The sequence below is a fragment of the Callospermophilus lateralis genome, chromosome 1 (genome assembly GCF_048772815.1).
Source record: "Callospermophilus lateralis isolate mCalLat2 chromosome 1, mCalLat2.hap1, whole genome shotgun sequence".
Taxonomy (NCBI): Eukaryota; Metazoa; Chordata; class Mammalia; order Rodentia; family Sciuridae; genus Callospermophilus; species Callospermophilus lateralis.
Genome location: NC_135305.1, coordinates 35379873 through 35402276, shown reverse-complemented (window position 1 = coordinate 35402276; position 22404 = coordinate 35379873). Strand labels below are relative to the sequence as shown.

The following is a 22404-nucleotide window of genomic DNA, read 5'->3' as shown; positions in this document are numbered from 1 at the left end:
ATCATTCAATTCACAGTAGCTACACTGTGGAAACTACTTAGACACCCCTTAATAGATGAATGGATAAAGAAACTGTGGTATATATACACAGGCCAAATGTTTTCGCTGATAAGTGAATGCTAATCCATAATTGGGTGGGGGAGCAAGGAAAGAATGGAGGAACTTCGGATTGAGCAGTGGGGAGGGAGGGGAGAGAAAGGGTGAGGTGGAGAAAGATGTTGGAATGAGATGGACATTATTACCCTATGAATGCGTATTACACAAATGGGGCTGGGGATGTGGCTCAATCTTCAAAAAAAAGATTGCACAAATGGTGAGACTCTATACCATGTACAACCAGAGAAATGAAAAGTTGTGCTCCATTTGAATAAAATATTATTTTTATAATTTAAAATAATTTTTAAAAAATTCTTAAAAATTAGTAATTATTATAAATCAAGATAAACTAGTCTCTATGATAAAAAGTTAATAGAATTTAATATTGCATAAATTATTTCATTAGGATAGAGATATGAAATTAAGTGCTTTCTGGATATTAAGGTTTCAATAGTATTTTGAAAATGTAAGAGCTTGTATAGAAGAACCCAGAATGCCTAGAGATAAATCAAAGCAATCTGTAATTATTTGTTTTTAAAATAGTCTTTAAAAATAAACAATCTTAAAAATTAATCTTTTATTTGTTATTTTTAGATATATACAATAGTAAAGTGTATTTTGACATATTATACATACATGGATAACTTATTCTAATTAGGAGGTTATACATAATATGGAATTTCACTGGTCATGTATTCATATGTGAACACAGGAAAGTTATGTCCAAATCATTCTACTGTCATTCCTAATCACAGTCCCCCTTCCCTTCGTTCCCCTTTGTCTAGCCTAATGAATTTCTAATCTTCCCCTCCCTTGTTGTGGGTTAGCATTCACATATCAAAGAGAATATTCAGCTTTTGTTTTGGGGGGGACTGGCTTATCTCACTTAGTATGATAGTCTCCAGTTTCATCCATTTACCAGCAAATGCCATAATTTCATTTTCCTTTATGGCTGAGTAATATTCCATTGTGTCTATATACTGCACTTTCTTTTATCTATTTATCTTCAAAGGGCACCTAGGTTGGTTCCATAGCTTTGCTATCGTGAATTAAGCTACTATAAACATTGATGTGGCTGTGTCACTGTAGAATGCTGATTATAAATCCTTTGGGTAAAGACTGAGGAGTGGAATAACTGGGTCAAATGTGGTTCCATTCCAAGTTTCTTAGGGAACCTCCATACTGCTTTCCTTAGTGGTTGCACCAACTTGGAGTCTCACCAGTAATGTATGAGTATGCCTTTTCCCCAACATCCCCACCAACATTGTTACTTGCACTCTTGATAATGGCCATTCTGCTGGAGTGAGAGTGAATCTCAGTATAGTTTTATTTTTGCATTTCTCTATTGCTGAAGATGTTGAATAGTTTTTCATGTATCTGTTGGCCATTTGTATTTCTTCTATTGTGAAGTGCCTTATCAGTTCTTTTGCCCATTTATTGATCGGGTTATGTTTTTTGGTGTTAAGTTTCTTGAGGTCTTTGTATATTCTGGAGATTATCACCTTCTTGATTCCTCTGCTGTCAAGATGCTTTTTAGTTTGATATTGTCCCATTTATGGATTCTTGATTTTATTTCTTACCTTCTCACCTTTTAGGGGTTTTGTTAAAGAAGTCAGTTCCTAAGCTGACATGATGGATATTTGGGTCTACTTTTTCTTCTAGCAGATGCAGGGTCTCTGGTCTAATGCCTAGGTCCTTGATCCACTTTTTTTGTGCAGGGTGGGAGATAGGGATTAGATTTTATTCTACTACATATAGGTTTCCAATATCCCAGCACATTATTTGAAGAGGTTATCTTTTCTCCAATGTATGTTTATGGCACCTTTGTCTAGAATGAGATAACTATATATATATATATATATATATATATATATATATATATGGGTTTGTCTTTGTGTCTTCTGGCCCATTCCATTGGTCTTCATGTCTATTTTGGTGCCAACATCCTGCTGTTTTTGTTATTACAGCTTTGTAATATAATTTAAGGTCTCATATTGTGATGCCTCCTGCTTCACTTTTCTTGCTTAAGATTGCTTTGGCTAATCTGGGCCTCTTATTTTTCCAAATGAATTTCATAACTGCTTTTTCTATTTCTATGAAGAATGTCTTGTAATTTTAATAGGAGTAGAATTAAATCTCTACAGTGCTTTTGGTAGTATTCCAAAAACATGAGAAATCTTTCCATCTTCTAAAGTCTTCTTCAATTTCTTTCTTTAGTGTTCTATAGTTTTTCATTGTAGAAATTTTTCACCTCTTTTGTTAAATTGATTCCCAAGGGTTTTTCTTTCTTTTTTTCTTTTTTGAGGCTATTGTGAATGCGACAGTTTTACTAATTTCTCTTTCAGCTGATTCACCACTGATGTATAGGAATGTAATTGATTCATAGCTGTTAATTTTATATCTCACTACTTGGCTGAATTCGTTTATGATTTCTGTAAGTTTTCTGTTAGTTTTTTTGGGTTTTCTAAACATAGAGTTATAGCATGGGCAAATAGGGATAGTTTTGAGTTCTTCTTTTCCTATTCATATTCCTTTAATCTCTTGCAGACTCCACATAAACCAGGTAGTTAGTCCAGAAACAGAGATATCCCACACACAAAGACTAACTCCAACACATATTGCTAGCTTTGGGAGAATTTTTATATATATAAAGTAAGTTTTAACAACAATCATTAAGGCATAGTTGTCAATAGAGGCATTTTAACAAAAATAGGTTAACTTTTACACTTTGCTCACAAATCTACTTGATTCACTATATTTATTTATTTATTTTTTAGTTTTAAGTGGACACAATGTCTTCACGTGCTAGGTAAGCACTCTACCACTTGAGCCACAATCCTAGCCCCATTGTATTTATTATAACCATTTTACAGATGAGGAAATACTTGAAAAGAAAGGACCTACTCCAATGTGAGAGAGAAATAGTAAATCCAGTAATTTATCCTTCAATTTATAACCTCTTTTAATTACCTGACAATGTTGCTGAAAATAATACTGTATTAATGTTTAACTGCTAATATGTACCAGTAATAGTATATTTGGCTTATGATCTCAACCACTTCACAAACTAATTTCCTTTTTTAATGCTGGAGATACTACAAGTTATAAAATTAAAATTAAAATGAACAAAAATTTGATAAGGCAATTAACTTACTGTATGTGGATCTACTGATAAGTTTCTTTTTTTTTTCCCAATAAGCAGTTTGTATAATCTTAAAAACTGTTCCTATTTATTGACCTTTTAAAAGATACTGAAAGGCCAAGCATGGTAGCACATGCCTATAATCTCAGTGACTCAGGAGGCTGAGGCAGGAGGATCACAAATTCAAGGTCAGTCTCAGAGATTTAGTAGGACCCTATCTCAAAAATATAAAGGGCTGGGGATACAGTTCAGTGGTAAAGTGCACTGTATTCAATCCCCAGTACTTGAAGAGAGAGATAATAAAAGGATTTTTGTGACTCCACTTAGAGACTTTCTTAGATGAAGAATATATGTATATATAAAGTTTCTCACAAAATTCCTTTGAACAATAAAATCTGCAAATTGCTTTCTTGAAGGTCTAGAGAAAATAAAATACAATTATTTCTCCTACCATAATTTTAAAAAACATGAAGTCTATGAAATATATTGATTTTCTCATACAGAGCTATTCAAAATAAAATGTATTATTAAGTTCTCTAAATACTTAAATAACCATGGCAATAAAAATCACACTAGACAATTACTAATAAAGCCTAAATATTTAAAGTATACAGACTATTGAGGGCAATAACTTTTATCTATGGCAAATAATAAAGGAGAAACAACATGTTAGAAAGTTAAGCACCTAAGGAAAGCAATAATTTATAGTCTTTCCTTTATATTAAAATGCTTAAAAAAAGAAAATTTACTGTTAAATGATTTCAATATTTTGAAATCTATTAAAGCTTTTTTATGGTCCAGAATATGGTCTAACCTAAAGAACATTTCACATATACTTAACAGATATTTTCCATAGTAACTGGGTGGTGTTTTCTATACATAGCAATTAAAATAGATCAAGTTAGTTGGTAATGTTGGTGAAGTCTTCAATGTATCATTTTCATTCTTTTAAAATTAATACTTTTAAGTTATTTTCTATCACCTTGTTAATTCTTTGTCTACTTCATTGTTAAATCAAGTATTGAGAATAGGATGCTGAAATCCCTAGTCACTCCTGGTATGACCATTATTTCTCCTCTTACAGTTTTTGTTTCATGCATTTTGGAATGCTCTTGTTAGAGTCATACATATTTATAACTGCAACATTTCCTTTCACACTGACCTTTTTACTATAATGAAATGTCCCTACTTGTCTTCAGAAATACTTCTTGTTGTAAAGTCTATTTTGTATGGTATTAATGTGTCCACTCCAGTTCTCTTATCACTACTGCTTTCTTTGTATATCATTTTCCATCCTTTCACTTTCATTCTCTGTGTTTGAATTGAAGGTGTGTCTCTTACAGACAACATGTAGCAAGAAATTCTCTCAATCTTTTGTTCATATGGGAATGGAAATGCTTTTTTTTTTTTAATCCTCATTTTAGAATACTAGTTTTACTGGATAAAGAATAGTTGATTAACAGATTTTTTTTTCTTTCAGCACTTGGAATATGTCATACCTGGTGGTCTCCGTAATTTCTGATAAAAAAGTTTTAGTTATTAAAGGTATTACTACTTCTTCATGTATAATGACTCATTTTCTTTTTCCATCTTTTGATATTTTATATTTACTTTTGGTTTTCGACAGTTTACCTATTATGTATCTGTGTTTTATGTTAGTTTAGCTTCTTAACATTGCAGTTTGTTCTTCACCAAATCTGGAAACTTTTCTGCTGTTATTTCTTCCACTTTTATTTATTTATTTATTTTTGCTCTGCTCTGCCTCTTCTCTCTTGGTTCTGTGGCTCTTTGACTTTTTTTTATTTTTTTTCCCCCCTATCTGTTCCCTTTCTTCAAGGGATACAAATTCTACTGAGTTACTGGCATATTTACTAATTTTGTCTGTCATCTCAAATCTGTGGTTAAGTCTATTTGGTAAAATTTTAATGTTAGTTACTATACTTTTTAAGCCTAGAATATCTTTGCCTCTTTCTTATAATAACTCTTTGTAGAAACTCTTCATGCAGTGAGTGTCTGCAGTCCTACCAGTCTTACTTTCCTTTAATCATGGTTTCCTATAGTTCTTTGAAAATCTTATAGCTGTTTTGATGCCTTTGTCTGCTAAATCCAATATACAGAGACACTTAAGATAAAATTTCTACTGACCATTTTTTTTCCTAAGTATGTGCCATATATTTGTTTTTTTTGCATATATCTAAATCTTTGGTTGAATGTTGAACAATTGAAATAGTAAAATACAGCAATTCCTGGTATTGATATTTCCCTCTGAAAGCTACTGTCACATCTGTTTGTTGCTTCAGTAACTTGATGGCCTAAAGGTCTGTTTCCCTTGTAACATAGGTCACTAATGTCACTACTCCATTATTTTAAGCATGGCTTTTTTATACCTTTAAAGCTATTCTCCAGCGTTGGTTTGCCTCAGTGTTTAGCAAAATATTTATCATATATTCTTAAAAACTATCTCAAGCCAGTAAAATTTCCTCTTCCACTGATAGGACTTATCTGTGGACAGAGTAATACATTTGAAATTCTGGACTTTTAGATACTTACCTGGTTTTCATTTCCACTGGACCACTTAAATTTGGTTTGCACCTATTCTTAGGCTTTACTGAGCAGGGATGCATGGGTGGTTTGGGCCCACTTTGTTATCTGCTGTGCATATCCATTATCCCTAGTCAACATAGGACATATGGGGAATTTATCAAGTCTCTGACTATCTTATCTCTCAAAACTATTAAATTCTACTGGTATGTAAGAATGTTTCGTGCTCCAAATTGGACTACAACCTCAAACTAGTTGCCACAAAGATCCATATTCTAACTGACAAGGCTCCATATCAACTGATCTCTTTCCAGTAAGGGCAATAAATCTGCTGGTTTTCAAGGCCTAACCCATTCTGGTTGAAATGTCACCAATAGAGCTAGGGATGAGGAAGAATGGAAGAGAAGTAGCACTAGACAAGAATACTAGAATACTACAAGCTTGTGCTATTCTTACTTTAAGTTCAGTAGGGTTTTTTTGTTTGTTTGTTTGTTTTAAGTTTCTCAATTTATTTTGATTAATTTCCAGAGCACTGAAATACTTGTTTTGGTAGTTATATGTGCATTTATGGTTGTTTTACTCATAGTCTATGCATGAATTTGTAGCACTATTTTAGTCTTGATATATTAGACTCAGCTTCCTTTTTGTTGTTGATTTTGTGCATATTGTGTTTCTGTGTCAGGTAGATGGGAGATCCAGATTTACATCCATAACATCAAAAGGCTACTAAAGAGATGTAATAAAATCACAGGCAAAAATCATGCTAATAGTGGGACACAGTGGAGCATGCCTTTAATCCCAGTAGCTCAGGAGACTGAAGCAGGAAAATCACACATTCAAAACCACCCTCAGCAACTCAGTAAGGCCCCATGCAACTCAGTGAGATCCTGTCTCAAAATAAAAAATAGAAAGGGCTGGAGATGTGGCTCAGTGGTTAAGTTCCCCTGGGTTCAATCCCTGGTACCAAAAAAAAAAAAAAAAAATCATGCTGCTAGACATTATATAGATGACACAGTATATGAGGGATATGGGTAATGATAACCTATGGTATATGAAAATGATAAAAAAATCTAGAAACTATGAATATGAAAAAAATTCAATAGTAATGTCAATGTTTACCCTAAAGGAAAAAAATGAATTATTGCTAGCCTTTCAAATAGTTAAAATGAATTTCCTATGAATCCAAAAGGGTAGAGTAAAAGTAGTATAATATCTCATGCAACATATAAAAGAACACATTTAACAACATAAGTTAAAACGATTGAACTGGTTCTCTTAAATGAGTTCCCCTTGCTGAGAATGATCATTAAGAAATATTAGATAACCATCTTTTAAAAGGGTGTTTACAGAGGAGATGAACAGATGACATTTCCACTCCAAGTTTCTGTAATTTAATAAAAACAAACAGATAAGAATGTAGACAGATAAGATTAAAGATACATAGTTATATCTGTGGTTGTTTATAATAAGGGAATGAATAATAAGAAATAATTCTAAAAGATATGAATATACCACAGTGAATCTCACCATCATATACATTCACAAAAAATTAATTAAAAAAATAACTGGGTAAATGGAAGAAAGAGCAACAGAGGGAAAAGAGGAGGGGAGGGAAAAGAAACGGGGAAGGAGAGGTACTGGGGTCTGAATTAGAACAAGATATATTCCATGCTTGTATAATTATATCAAAATGGATTCTACTGTCATGTATAACTAAAAACATCCAATGAAGGGCTCAGTGGTAGAGTGCTTGCCTAGCATGCATGAGACACCAGTTTCGATCCTCAGCACCACATAAAAATGAATAAATAAAATAAAGGTGTTGTGTCCATCTACAATTAAAAAAATGTTTTTTTAAATCCAATTTTAAAAAAAGATATGGGTTCTACTGTACTATTAGGTCCCAAAGGGAAACAAACAGTTTGTTAGATATCATTAAAAAAAATGTATCAGAAACAATAAACACTATCCATCACTGTACAAATCTATGATCTCTATCTCTGGCTGCCATAATTTAAAAACAAGCAGGTAAAGGAGGAACAAAAAATACCTAAATGAACAAAACATAGAATTATTATATAAAATCAGACTTCATTCTAGAATAGTTATACCAACTGGATACAGAACAAATATTTATAAAGGACATAAAGGATACTAAAGGAAACTCTTGTCTTGTTCAACAAAACACAAATTCAACCCTTAAATTCTGAACGAGGTAATGTTAGGATAAATAAAAGAAGTACAATTATATTTTAAAACAGCAAAATAATCTGCTAGGACAAAATAGGTTATAGACAAAAAAACAGAAATAACTTACCTCTTTTAGTTGATCAGCACTCCCCCATGATGCAGAACGCTGATGTGATCTCTTTTCTGCTCCTTCTTCTGCCCAACAGCTAGGTGTCTTTAAAAACAAACAAGCAAAATATAAAAAATAAAAGAATTTGGTCTTTATTCCTTAACCTCAAGCAACTACAATATAATTCAAATTTTTAGTATATACTTGTTAGGACGCTATACTAAAATCCTCTACACAGCAAAATCCTGGGGAAAAAAATGTTTAAAACATTGTCACATTCTGAATTAGTCAGAACTGATTCAGGAAGTCTAAGTTATCTTGTTTAAAAAATATGATATCCTCACATCAATACCATTAATAAATTAAAGTTACCAAATCAAAAAAAACTGAAGATTTCCATATTGATTTTTTAAAGAGAAGAGACAAACTAAATACAAAATGGTATTTCTACTAAATATAATGGACAAAAAAATGAATGTAACTCCTTCAGAAGCAATGATAGTATAGATGACTTAGATAACAAATATTCTAGCCAGATAGAGGGCTGATTGTTTTCTTCTTGTACCTGACAAAGAGAGTATTAGCATTACTATCTTTTTGGAAAACTAACAGGCATCTTTACATTAAAAAGTTACTATAGAATAAACAGAGAAAAGGAATAAATATAAACCAAATAAGCTGATTATAAATGGAATACATCTTTTTTAAAAAGGTAAGCTCTGTGATAAAATAGAATCACTTAATTATAACATCATTTTCAATTATTTAATCCTTAATAGGTACTCCACTCATATATATATATATATATATATATATAACACTAAATCCCAAATAATGCCATAAATTTATTAATTACATTAAAAATTAAAATACCTTCCTTAATATATGAGAAGACTTGGTGTAATATAAGTTAGGAAAATTTATGTAAAATAAAATTTACATAAAATACATAAAATAAAATTTATATAAAATAACAACCTCTATTTGAAAGACAGACAATGGTAATAATTATCACAGTAAGTATATATTTCTTTTAAAAAAATTTTATTATATATGGGAAAAATCACTGCTGACCCTGCACTTGAGGATCTACATAATATGTAAGCTCTTATTAAAAAGCCATCAGTTTTACATACAACTTGTGGGCAACTTATAAAATAATTACCATCTCATAAAAGCAATGATACTCCAAAATGAAACCAGTAATAACTGAATTCTAGCTAAACAAATACAAAAATTACCAAATTTCAGAGCCCTTTCATGCTCTGAAGTTACCTATAACATTTCTATACTACTATCTCCCAGTCTAAACTTAATGTTTGAATTATATTATCAATTTTTAATACTAGAAATAATGACTTTTTGTATCTACTTAATGCAATATTATTAAGTTTAAACTTGCTAACAGTAAAATATTATAGATTACAATAAAAAGGTGACTGAAATTTATCAGTGTCTATTACCATTATAGAAGTTTAACATGGATTATTTAATGTAATTCTCATTGCAATAGGAATTGGAGTTATCCCTCAAATGCTTTGAGAATACCAACACAGAGAAAAGATCATTTATACTATTTTCCCAAGAAGATAGCTCCCATATCAATAATTCATTTACAGAAGTTACTAACACCTTAAGAGGTCAACTCCTTTTTCAGAAAATATCCTAAACTATAACCTAATTCTAAACTGTGATCTTAATTCTGTGATCTTAATTCTTAATCTTAATTCTTAAAGTACATCATCTCTAACATATATAAGTCTTCCTCAGTAAGTGCTGTTTAATACTATCACAGGATTTTCAACATTAATGGGTTATGAGATATAACTAGTTGAGAACTAATGTACCAGACAAGAAAGGTCAAAAAACCTAAGAAAGAAGGTTATCCCAAATAAATATGACCTATTTCACAATTTTACCTAATGATAACTGAGGGGCAAAGGTATGGGAAAGTGATGAAAGAGAACAGATTAATCTTGTTACCAGTAAAATGTTTTAGGTAAAGGAAAGGAACTGAGTATTATAGGTTACAGGAGAAGAGGAAAAGTCCTTCACTACATAACATTTATTTTGAACCAAGGGAACACATTAACTATTAGAGGTCAGTAAGTAGAATTTTTGAGTTTCTGGCAATTTTAAACTATTTAAAACCACTGAATAAAATATTAACAGTTTTGTCATGGATTAACGTTTTTCTTCAATATAGCTGAAACAATATTACTTTGGTAAGGATGGCTCAACTCTAGAATTATAAAATCCTCTCTATTGTTGTCAGATAATGAATAAAAGAAACGGTAAAGGTGATTTTATTTATTTATTTTTAGTTATAGAAGGACACAATACCTTTATTTTATTTATTATTTTTATGTGGTGCTAAGGATAAAACCTGGTGCCTCACATGTGCTAGGCAAGCACTCCGCCACTGAGCTATAATGCCAGCCCAAAGTGATCTTGCATAGTAATAAATTTCTATGCATTTATTCAACTGTCAGAAGCCAGCTCCATAAAATAACAATTTAGGTCCCTGAAATGCCATCTAACAGGCTCATACAGGTCACATCTTCAGACTTGCTTCCATTTCATGAAGAAGTCTCCTACCCCAAAATGTTTCAGCAATTGCTGCTACTTAAACAAATTGCAACAGTAAGCTCTTCAGAAAGGGCACAGGAAACCCAAACAGCTGTATCAAGAGTGACTTTCAGTCAGGAAATGAGTTTCTGATCAGACTGGTAAAACCGAAAGTTCTCTTTTTCATCTATTGCTATTTGAGGAACATCATCTATTCCTTTGATAAAGTCTTCCCCAACCAAGCTTCTTTCAGTAATGAAGGAAAAGGCTAGATATTTTAATACAATTTCAATAGCAAACAATTCATATAGTTTAGTTCAGAGTTACTTTACTTTATTGGGTGTTGGCTAAAGCCAAATGCTAAATACTTACTACAGATCTGGTTTCTTTGTTTGTTTTGCAGTACTGGGGATCAAACCTAGGGCCTCATGCATTCTAGACAGGCACTCAACTACTGAGGTATATCCCTAAGCCACTGAGATCTGTTTCTTAAAAACAGAATCTTAGCAAATAACACTGACAGAGAGGTAGGATCATAAAACTCTCTACACTATAATCTTAATAAGATTAAGAAAAATTAACCAACATGTCATTTTATGTACTTTTTGGCATGCCAATATTTCATAGTTGAGACTTGAAAATTTTATTTTAAACAATAAAATATCAAAGAAAAAGATTACCAAGAGAAAGGGAAGTTTAACTATGTAAGAATTACATTTAAGATCTAAACATCCTATTTCTCACCCTTTGAAGAATACAAGTTTTTTGTGTTTTTTTTTTTTTTTAAATACGGGTTTCACCATGTTGTCCAGGATGGCCTCAAATTCCTGAGTTCAAGCAATTCTCCTGCCTTCTCTTGGCTCAAATGATACAAGTTTTGAAATTTCTTTCTGATACAACTAAAATATACCAAGACCATGGAAGAAATTGAAAAGATTTTCTCAAAAAGCTAAAATCAAAAAACCTACTAGGCTATTAAGTTCATAGATAAAATTTTTTCAGATCCAAATGATAGATAATTCCGATGATATTTACACCATAGTAGAGTACAGAGGAAGGAAATTTTGCAAACCCTTTTTATGAAGCAAGTATAACACTAACTTAAGGATTACATCATGAAAAGGAAAAAAATTCAGGTCTCATTTAAACAAATATAATAAATATTAACAAACACTTTGTTTGCCACTATATATATTTCAATCATCTATAAACAAATAGCATTTTCCAGAAATATAACCATGGACCAAACATTAGAGAATCTATTGAAGAAATTCGCCATATTATATGTTGAGTCAAAACAACACATTTAATGATAAAATGGAATTTCCTACCTAAATGATCACTGATTAAAACAAGAAAGACCAGTAGTAAAATAAGCATACGTGCTGGATGTATGTAAAAAATACATGCTTCATAGCAAAACTGAGTGTATAATGTCCAGTGGAATACAGCAGAGAGCTCAGAAATAAATCTTTAATTTATGGTCGATTAATTTTCAACAGGGGTGTCAGAAGCATTCAATAGGGAAAAGGACAGCCTTTTCAACAAATGGTGCTAATTATAAGTGATTACCTATAATCAACAGAATGAAACTGAATCCTTACCTTATAACCATTCACAAACATTACCTCAAATGGATCAAAGACCTAAACTTAAAAGCAGAAACCACAAAACTCTTAGAAGAAACACTGGGATAGCTCCATGATGCTGGATTTGGAAATTATTTCTTGACCATGCTACCAAAAGAACAAGCAACAAAAGGGAAAAAAATCAAGATTCTACAAAAATAAAAAATCATAACATTATAAAAAGAATTAAAAGGTTACAGAATGGGAGAAAATGTGCAAATCACATTATTTTATATGGGATTAATATCAGAATTAATATAAAGAGTTCCTAAAAAATCTGTAATAAAAACCAACTAGTTTGAAAATGGGCAAAGGACTTAAATAGACATTTCACCAACAAAATATACAGATGGCTAAAATGCATATGAACACCACCACTCAACATTTAGGAAATGCAAACAAAATCACAATAAGGTACTTACTTTATACCCATTAGGATGGCTATATATAAAACAAAAATAAACAAAAACAGAAAATAACAACTGCTAGCAAGGTTGTAGAAAAAAGGGAACCTTGTGCATTGCTAATAGGAATGCAGAATGGTATAGCTATTGGAATAAAATAGTATAGTGGTTCCTCAGAAATGTAAACATAATTACCGTATGATCTAGCACTTCTGTTTCTGAGTAGATACCCAAGAGAAATAAAAGCAAGGACTTGAGAAAATGTACCAAACATTAATCTATTGATTCCGTACACAAATGTTGGTAGCAGAATTATTTACAATAATACTGCCCAAATGTCCATTAACAAATTAATGAACAAAATGTGATGTGTACATATAATAGAATATTACTGAGCCTTAAAAAAGGGAATTTTGACACATGCTAAGATAAAGCTTGAAAACATTATACTAAGTGAGATAGGCCAAGTCAAAAAGAACAAATACTGTATGATTCTTCTAATATGAGGCTCCAGAGCAGTTAAATTCATAGAGACATAAAGTAGAATAGTAGTTACCTGATTCCAGGGGAAAAGTGGATGGGGAGATAGTGTTTAACGAATACCAAGTTTCAATTAAGGAAGATGGAAAAGTGTTAAGAGTTGGATGGTGGTAACAGTCATACAACAATGTGAATGTAATTAAAGCCAGAGAATAACTCATTAAAAAAATGGTTAAGATGGTAAATTTTATGTTATGAGTATTTTACCACAATTTTAAAATAGAAAAAAAAAGAATATTGAGGTAGGGATATACATGTCATGATAAGAGGGATGCCAGTGATCCATCAAATGGAAAATGCAAGCTAGAGATAGAATATAAAGTATGATTCCATCTCTGTGTATATGCTTAAATAATTTATTTCCATAGGTGTAGAAACTTTCTTAAAACCTATACACCACCCCTCCCTAAAAACAAACAAACAAACAAAAACCTCTTAAGATTATTTAAGGCAAGATCCAGGGAGTCAATAGCTATTATTCATCTCCTTCCTTTAAAATTTTATAGATTATTTTACCACCAAAAGGTATTATTTTCAAAACAAAATTAGATAAAACCCCAAAATACATAATCTAAAATAGTTTTTGATTCTTTATAGTTAATAGTTTACCTGAATTAATAAGATCCTGAGGCAGTTGGGAACAGTGTTGTACACCAATAATCCCAGCTACTCAACAGGCTGAGGCACGATGATTTCAAAACAAAGAACTTGTCTCAAAAGAAAAAAATAGAGAGAACTGAGGATATAGCCTAGTGGTAGAATACCCCTGGGTTCAATCCCCAGTACTGATAACAATAATAATAAAAACCTTCTGAGACAATTATGGAAGGTCTATAAAAAATGTCACCAAACATTCCTGAAAGAAATGAAAGCACAGGGATTTCACAAGATATTATGATAGAATGCTGACCTGGGCTGGGGATGTCTGAAGTGGAAATTCTGTGTTTGAACAAGTAGCTTTTTTGTTTTCCAAATTATATGTAAAAAGCACTGAATCCATCATTTTATTAGGATATAAATCTAAAGCATTTTAACTCTTTGCTTAAAAAGAAGGTGATAATGCTTTCTCGTAAGAATGAATATATTCACTTGCATATGTGTGTGTGTGTGTATACCATATTAATTGAAATTAACTATAGAAGAATTAATATCCTAAAGTTTTCTAGTTAATGGACGTTTCACAGAAGCAACCTGCTGAGACTCAGGTAGTAGTAGTTTGTTCCATGGACAGCTTTAGATGAACTACTCACACAGAAAAAAATTGCTTCCAACTGTATGAGAAAGAGATTAAGATCTGTAAAAGTCAAGTCTGGAATAGGATGATAAATTATTAAGACTTTGTTTCTAAAAAGTTGAAATAAAATTAAGAGACTGACAAAACTGTGGTGGGGGAGGGGCTCATTTCTAGTACTTAAGTTTTTTCTTTCATTCTATTTTGATACTGATTTTATGTCCATATTGAATCTTTTAACATTTTAGTTAAGAAAAATATCACTATATTCCAAAAGGGCTAAAAAAAGTTATACTCTGCATGTTAGTCAGCATAGACTAGATTATATAACCACTTAATTTTTAACTCTGAATGTCTTCGAACTACAAAGGTTAAATTTCTGCTTATATTACATGTATGGATAAGAAGGCTATGATTTTCATGGTCACGTAGTGAACCAGATGTATCTAATAGAGAAGGAGTGAACACTATTATTATCCCTTGTCAGAGGGAATGCAGCAGATTTTTAAGCTTATTCCTAAAGTCTCATGGCCAAACTCAGTTTCAAGGGCACAGAGAAGACAGAATGCCAACAGTTGTCAAGAGCTTGTACCTGGGAAATCAGAAGAAACATCTCTACTTATTGCTGTATAGATCCTTCTCATTTTACACTTCATAAAAATATTAGTTTCATATTTAGAAACACTTAAACACAGAATCTAAAAATCTGTGAATAGATTATACTTCACAATATGGGAAAAAGGTTGAGGTACTACTAATGTCTGACTCTAGTAACCTTAATCACAATTTTAAAAGAGTTGGTGGATAAAATTTTTTTTGACTACAGAGGACTGAACTCAGGGGTACTTAACCACTGATCCACATCCCCAGCCCTATTTTATATTTTATTTAGAGACAGGGTCTCACTGAGTTTCTAAGTGCCTCGCTAAGTTTCTGAGACTGGCTTTGAACTTGAGATCCTCCTGCCTCAGCCTCCTGAGCTGCTGTAAACTTTTGTTTTAAAAAGGTTGTATCTGTAAGGCTAAAGTAATAAAGTAACATCAAATTCTACAAATGGCTTTTAGTTTTTCCTCTACAAAGATAGATTATTCTAACAAACTGGCAAGAACCTATTTCTTCAGTGGTCTTAAAAACTGTGTGAAGTTGTATCTTTTTATCTCAAAATGAATGTGTGACAATGTCATGTATTATTAATTTGACTTTACAGAAAAGGAAACTAAAGCCTGGTGAGACAGCAATTAATTCAGTGGGCCATATTTAAAAAAAAAAACACAAAATAAAACATTTTCTTAAGAAAAACTTCCAACAGAACAGTTAAAAAACTAATGGTATGGCTCAGTGGTAGAGCACTTGCCTAACATGCCAAGATCCTAGGTTTGATCCCCAGAAGAGCAAAAGTAAAAACAAAAACTACTCAGTGAATATCTGTAAATCCAACATTTAATTCTCTTTATAATAATTTTTCTATATTTGCTTCATTACATATTTATCAATCTATACATTAATCTATCTTATTTTTATTCATTTCAAATTAAATTGCAAGAAATAGGCCTAAACATCTTAAAAGTTCAGTTTTTTAAAAACTTATATTCTATATTTTTAAAGTTAAGAGTTATGTAGTAAAATGCACAAGTGTATTGGGATAAACTATGATGAATGTATTCATACTTATAACCCCCAAACTCTATCCAGATATGCAATATTTCACTCATAGAAACAGAGCAGAATTGTGGTAACCAGAAGATGGGGAAGGGATAAAGGAGATGTTAGTCAAAGGACACAAAATTTCAGTAAAGACAAGAACGGCAGCTTCAAGAGATCTATTATATATCATCGTGACTGCAGTTAATAATGGCATGTTGAATACAGTTTAGTACTGTATAACATTTTGATAAAGCACCTATATAACAGGGATACCATATTATTATAATGGAACTGAAAAAATTCCTATCATCTTATCAGAGCCCTCTTAACATCATAGCACATTATTCAACTACTTGTGATGCTGATGATAAAAACAAACCTACTTCATTTAAAAACCTATTGCCATTTGTATAAAATTATAGTACATATTGATATATATACATTACATACTATTTTATCATGATAATAAATGATTGCTACTTATTTATGTATTTCCTATGCTGTATTTTTCATTGTAGAGTGTACTCTTCCACTTGAAAAACAGTATGCTGTCCTATGTCAGAAGTAGCCTCACACAGTATTTAACTGTATCTTCATCAAGAGGCCACACTGAGGGCGGGAGTTGTAGCTAAGTGGCAGAGCGCTTGCCTAGCATGTGTGAGGCACTGGGTTTGATGCTCAGCACCACATAAATAAATAAAATATATTGTGTTCATCTAATATATATATATATATATATTTTTTTTTTTTAAAAGAGGTCACAGTAGGTGATTGACCTATGCCAACTAGGTCTATGAAAGGAACTCTGCTATGGATGTGTAATTATGAAATCAACTAAGGATGCATCTCTCTGAATGTATTCCCAACTAAGTGATATATGACTGTATTTGAAAATTGCTAGGAGAGTAGATCTGAAGTATTCTCATTAAAAAAAAAATAGGTGAGATGAGGCACATGTTAAATAGCTTTAATTTAATTATATATACATATATATATAAACATTACACATGTTTTATAATACATATATATATGTTTTATACAATAAACATAAGTTTTACTTAAAAGACGATGAAGAATTTTACGTCTAGCCCTAAACAATTACAGTAGTTAAAACATAACTATAAAAGAAAGAAGATGCTGGAGACACCCCTCACCCAAGGGCAGGCAGCCCAGGTGTTGAATATCTGTAGCAAATTGGGCAAACTATCACCTCTCCACCAAATAACAGAAAATTACTTATTCACTCCCTAAAAGTTCAGAAATTAATCCAGGAGGAATAAATGTGGCCATAAAAAGCAGCTCATATGTTCACCTTCTGAATCTTCAATTAAACTAATAGATGCTTAGGGGAAAGATACTGCTTGTGAGACAAGTGCTAGTTTAAATGCTGCTTATCTATTAGTGGTTTTCTACTAATGTGGTTTTCTAGAGGCAGTGGAGAACTAGAGAAAAGGTAAACACTTTGAAATCAACATAATCTGGGTTCAGAGCTCTTCAAACTTAACTAGCTACTTAAATTACCTAACTTTTCTAAGCCTCAGGTTCCACATCTAAAAAATGAAGCTTATTTTTCCCTTTTTTTCAATAACAAGTTTCTTACACAGATGACCTAATACAGAACCAGGCAAGACAAGTCCTCATCCTGAACCTCAAGATTTATGGAGAATTACTCTGGCCCTCTTCCAGTCATATTCCTCCCCAAGAGGTGAAGAGAAGTTGGGGTCAAAGAACATACACACCATGAATTAATGCCCTGCTACAGATCATGTATGCTCTGGGTCTATCTAGAACCAGGAATTCCACAATGGAAGTTTGACTTCTAGGATCTGCAAGGATCTATCCCCTAGGTCTCACTTCCTAAAATGGTATGGAAGGACCTTGACTGTGAGCACTTGGAGGTAGGAAGGTTCCAGAACTGTGTATAAAGCCACCTCAAAGTAAGAATAGAGTATGACATAGGAACAGAATGGTGTTTAGGCTCAGAGGTGAGATGGATTTGGTCCATGTAGACACATTCTGGCATATAACTGAAGAGTCCAAGAATTCTTAGTTCAAACCTGACCTTTTATTATTATTTATTTATTTGCAGTGTTGGGGACTCAACCCAGGAGTGTGTTATCACTGAGTTATACCCCCAGTTCTTTCTATTTTGAGACAAGGTCTTGCTAAATTGTGAAGGCTGGCCTTGCACTTAAAATCTTAATACTCAGCATCCCAAGTCTCTGGGTTTATAGGCATGTACCATGGTGCTCAACTTAAACCTTTCGGGTCCCTATGAAGATTTATTTGTCAAAAATGGGAAGATGAAACATATTTAACAGTTTATTTAACTTATACATATGTGCTATGGGGGTCTTTATATTTGGTACAGACTTCACAAATGTTATAAGTAGGCTGGTCTATAATAACTCAACACGTATTTACAGTATTTTCCATGTTTACTTTAAAATATTATATTTAATAATGCAACATCTCAATGTAGATTTAATTATTGCCACTGCACAAAAAGATATGCACAAAAAGATATGCAGAAGAAATCTATCCAGCTCTCTCTTCTTCTACTGTATCTGTCTTCTTATCTACCAAGTACTCTGAGCATACTACTCTACCATATCATTAATATTGAATTTTGCAAGATAATATACTCCTAATCCCTTAGTTCTATTCTCTATGACCTCTCTTTAGCATCTGATACTGTCAACAGTGTTTCCTTTCTTAAATTTCTCTTTTGGCTTCTAAGACTACATTAACTAGTTTTTCTACCAGCCTTTTGCTCTTAGATTTTTTTCTTTTTCATTTCTTAAGAGTAAATAAGATAATGTTTCTGAGTTATTGTGTCATCCAAAGCTATGTTCAATGAAATATTTTCTTTTTTATTACTTTTACTTGGTGCATTACAATTATATATAATAGCAGGATTCATAGTTACATATTTACACATTAACAGAACAATATAATTTGGTCATAAATTCCCCAGTATCTCCCCATCTCATTCCCCCTCCTCTAATTGTTGTTGTTATTATTATTATGTAATCTAATAAAAATAGCTACCATTTTTAGTAGTGTCAGTTATTGCATGTTAGAAATGAGTTAACACTTTCTAGCTTTATGATCCCAAATAAGTCATTTAACTTCCCTGAGTTTCTGCTTTCCCAGCTGAATAATGTTGTAATATTCTTTATAAGAATTAAATGAAACACGGACTATAAAACAAACTATGGAACATAGTTAATAAATGTTAACTCTCTCCTCTGTCTTAGTGCTTCTAAGTGAATAAATTAGTTCTTTCCTCTATGTGCCTTTCCAAAAACAAAGTTCTTGGCCACTGGACTTTCTTTATCCTCTATGTCTGTACTTATTGCATCTGTAACTCCAACTCCTCTGGAGGGATGGTTCTCAATCATTTGGGTCTAGATCTCTCACTAAATGTTTAGACCCACATTAAGTTTTAATAATTATTTTTACTTAAGAATCCTACTGCTTTCCACATAAAATTTGTTCTTTTCTTTACTAAAAGAAGAGAGGAAAGCAAAAGGCTAGTAATATAAAACATTACAAAGGTAGAACTGATGGGATGGATGATTAAGCAGCAGCTAATTTCAGTTTCAAGCTTGCCTTAAAAAAATGTCAAAAATTAAGAAGCAAGGTTTTCAATGATCATGTTCAAAATTCTCCGTTTTTCCCCATTCTTCAGACATGAAACTCTAATCCTTCTATTTTTTAATCTATAAAGCCCAAAATGTACTCATTCTTTTAAATGCCCTCATGTTTACATGCCTCATTCATCTAATAATGTAATATCTTCTATTATCAACTTTTATAAATTTATATCTTATCTTCCTAATTATACTGCAGGTCAACTCTATTGACCACTTTTTTTGTAATCTTCTTCATAATGTCTACAAATGCTAATGAACATATGGTCAACAACTCAGAAAATCATAAATAAAGATATTTTCAGATTTTTTTTTCTGTTATGGGAGGAATTGTTTCAAATTGAAAGCTTAGAAAGTCTTCCACATGAAAAATGTGAACAACAGGGAAAGGAAACAACCTTCAATTTAAATCATTTAGCCATGTGTTAATTCTCTATAAAATTATTTTCAAGAACTATATAAAATTTTCTTCAAAAACTACTTAATCCCAGCAGCTTGGGAGGCTGAGCCAGGAGGATCATGAGTTCAAAGCCAGTCTCAGCAAAAGCAAGGTGCTAAGCAACTCAGTGAGACCTTGTCTCTAAATAAAATACAAAATAGGGCTGTGGATGTGGCTCAGTGGTTGAGGGCCCCTGAGTTCAATGTCCAGTACAAACGAAACAAAACAAAACAAACAAAAAAAGCTTATATTTTCAACATAGGTTGGGGTTGTGGCTCAATGATAGAGCACTTGCCTAGCATGCATGAGGCACTGGGTTCGATCCCCATAACCATATTTAAAACAAACAAACAAACAAACAAAAAACAAAAACCAACTACAACGTAAGTCTCTAAAATGATAGACTAATGTTATTTATTAAATATTAAATGCACTTAAAACTTCTAAAATCCACATGACAAAAAATTACTATACAGTTCATTTATAGTAATGGATTTTTTTATTAGACATATTTCAAATTCAGGAAAATTTAATTACATTCCATTTTCTTTAGTATGATCAAAACAGATAAACTGTAGGGTAATAAAGCTGAGTACTTTACCTGAGTAGCTTTATCTTTCATACACGAAGGGTAGTGAACATGAGGATCCCGTGGCCACTGTCCTGTGAGGTAAGGTCCTGTTATCGTATCCAAAGAAGAGGTTCGCCTTATTGTACTAGAGGTTCGAACTTGCTGAGATTTTGGTCTGTCCACTATAAAAAGTGAAAAAAATAATAGATTTTAGAGTACATTTGTTAATTATTTAAACTTTAGTTTGTAAATGTCATTAAATCAATTTGCCCTATAATATATACACTTACCCAAATAACCCTATTGTCTGATCTAATAAAATTCACAGATCTTCTCCCAAGAAAAACACATTTCATTTAACAAATCTTGCATGTACTTTCAGGATTTCTGACCCATCCTCAGAAGCCCATCCATTTTAGAGATGTAATAAAATCTACTTATCATCTCTACTGCCTTTAATTTTAGACTCTGTCATATCAACTGCCAGTTTTCTAACTGCTGTTTCTGCATCCAGTTCAACCAAATCTTTTTTTAAAATTTGTTCTTTCTAGCTATACATGATGGTAGAGTGTATTTTGACATATTATACATACATAAAGTTCAACTTGCTCCAATTACGATCCCGTTATTGTGGCTGTATGTAATGCAGAGTTACATTGGTCATGTATTCACATATAGGATAGGAAAGATATGTTCAATACATTCCACCATCTTTTCTATTCCCATCCCCACTCCCTTCCCTTCGTTCCCATTTGTCTAGTCTAATGAACTTCTAATCTTCCCCTCCCTTGTTGTGGGTTAGCATCCACATATCTGAAAGAACATTCTGCCTTTGACTTCTTTGGGACTGGCTTATTTAATTCAGCATGAGAGGCTCCAGTTCCATCCATTTACCAGCAAATGCCATAATTTCATTCTTCTTTATGGCTGAATAATACACCACTGTGTATATATACCACATTTTCTTTATCCATTCATCTGTTGTAGGGCATCTACGTTAGTTCCATAGCTTGGCTATTGCAAACTGAGTTACTATAGACATTGAAGTGGCTGCGTCACTATAAATGTTAAAAAGCCCCATGGTTTTTGTCTTTAAGAACCATATTCTTCAATATGATAAAAAGCTTAATATTTTGCTACTCCTCCATAAGCCCATGCTTAGTGTCACATGAAAGACTTCTATTTTTCCAAAAATAAAATGCAGTTTCTGCCTCTGGATCTTCTATTTCATGATCCTAGAGCTCTCTCCTCTTCCTTGTTCACTAGATAAACTGTTATTAATCTTCAAGATCTGTTCAAATGTTACATTGCTTCTCCTTCCTTCTCCGTTCAAGATATACTCACTTCCCTCTGTTTTCATGGCACCCTAAGCTTTTCTCTCTCCCCCACCAGAGCATAGTTTCAGACACTGCAGACCAAAAAGGAGTTGATGCTTAATATTTACTTAACAAATTGATTCACAGCTACCTCAAAATAACATGTATAAAGAACTATGTATCTTAATTCTTATAGATACAGAGTTTGAAGCACAAAGAAGTTGAATTATGAACTGGGGCTGTTAAAAGGGGATAGAGTTTAAAAAGAACCAAGATCTCCGGGAATTTTATATAGCTGAATCAATCTACCCTAATAAACTATTTCTTTT

General features: G+C 32.2%; 1 protein-coding gene across 2 annotated transcripts in view; it reads right to left on the bottom strand.

The window, feature by feature from the left end:
- Glcci1 (glucocorticoid induced 1) overlaps positions 1 to 22404 on the bottom strand; it is a 90942-nt gene that overhangs the window by 32862 nt on the left and 35676 nt on the right. For both annotated transcript variants that reach the window (XM_076833952.2, XM_076833962.2), the window contains exons 2-3: positions 20790 to 20941; positions 8097 to 8183 (exon numbers count right to left, since the gene is read on the bottom strand). In XM_076833952.2, coding sequence (XP_076690067.1) covers positions 8097 to 8183; positions 20790 to 20941 — 239 coding nt within the window. The remainder of the gene's footprint in view (positions 1 to 8096; positions 8184 to 20789; positions 20942 to 22404) is intronic.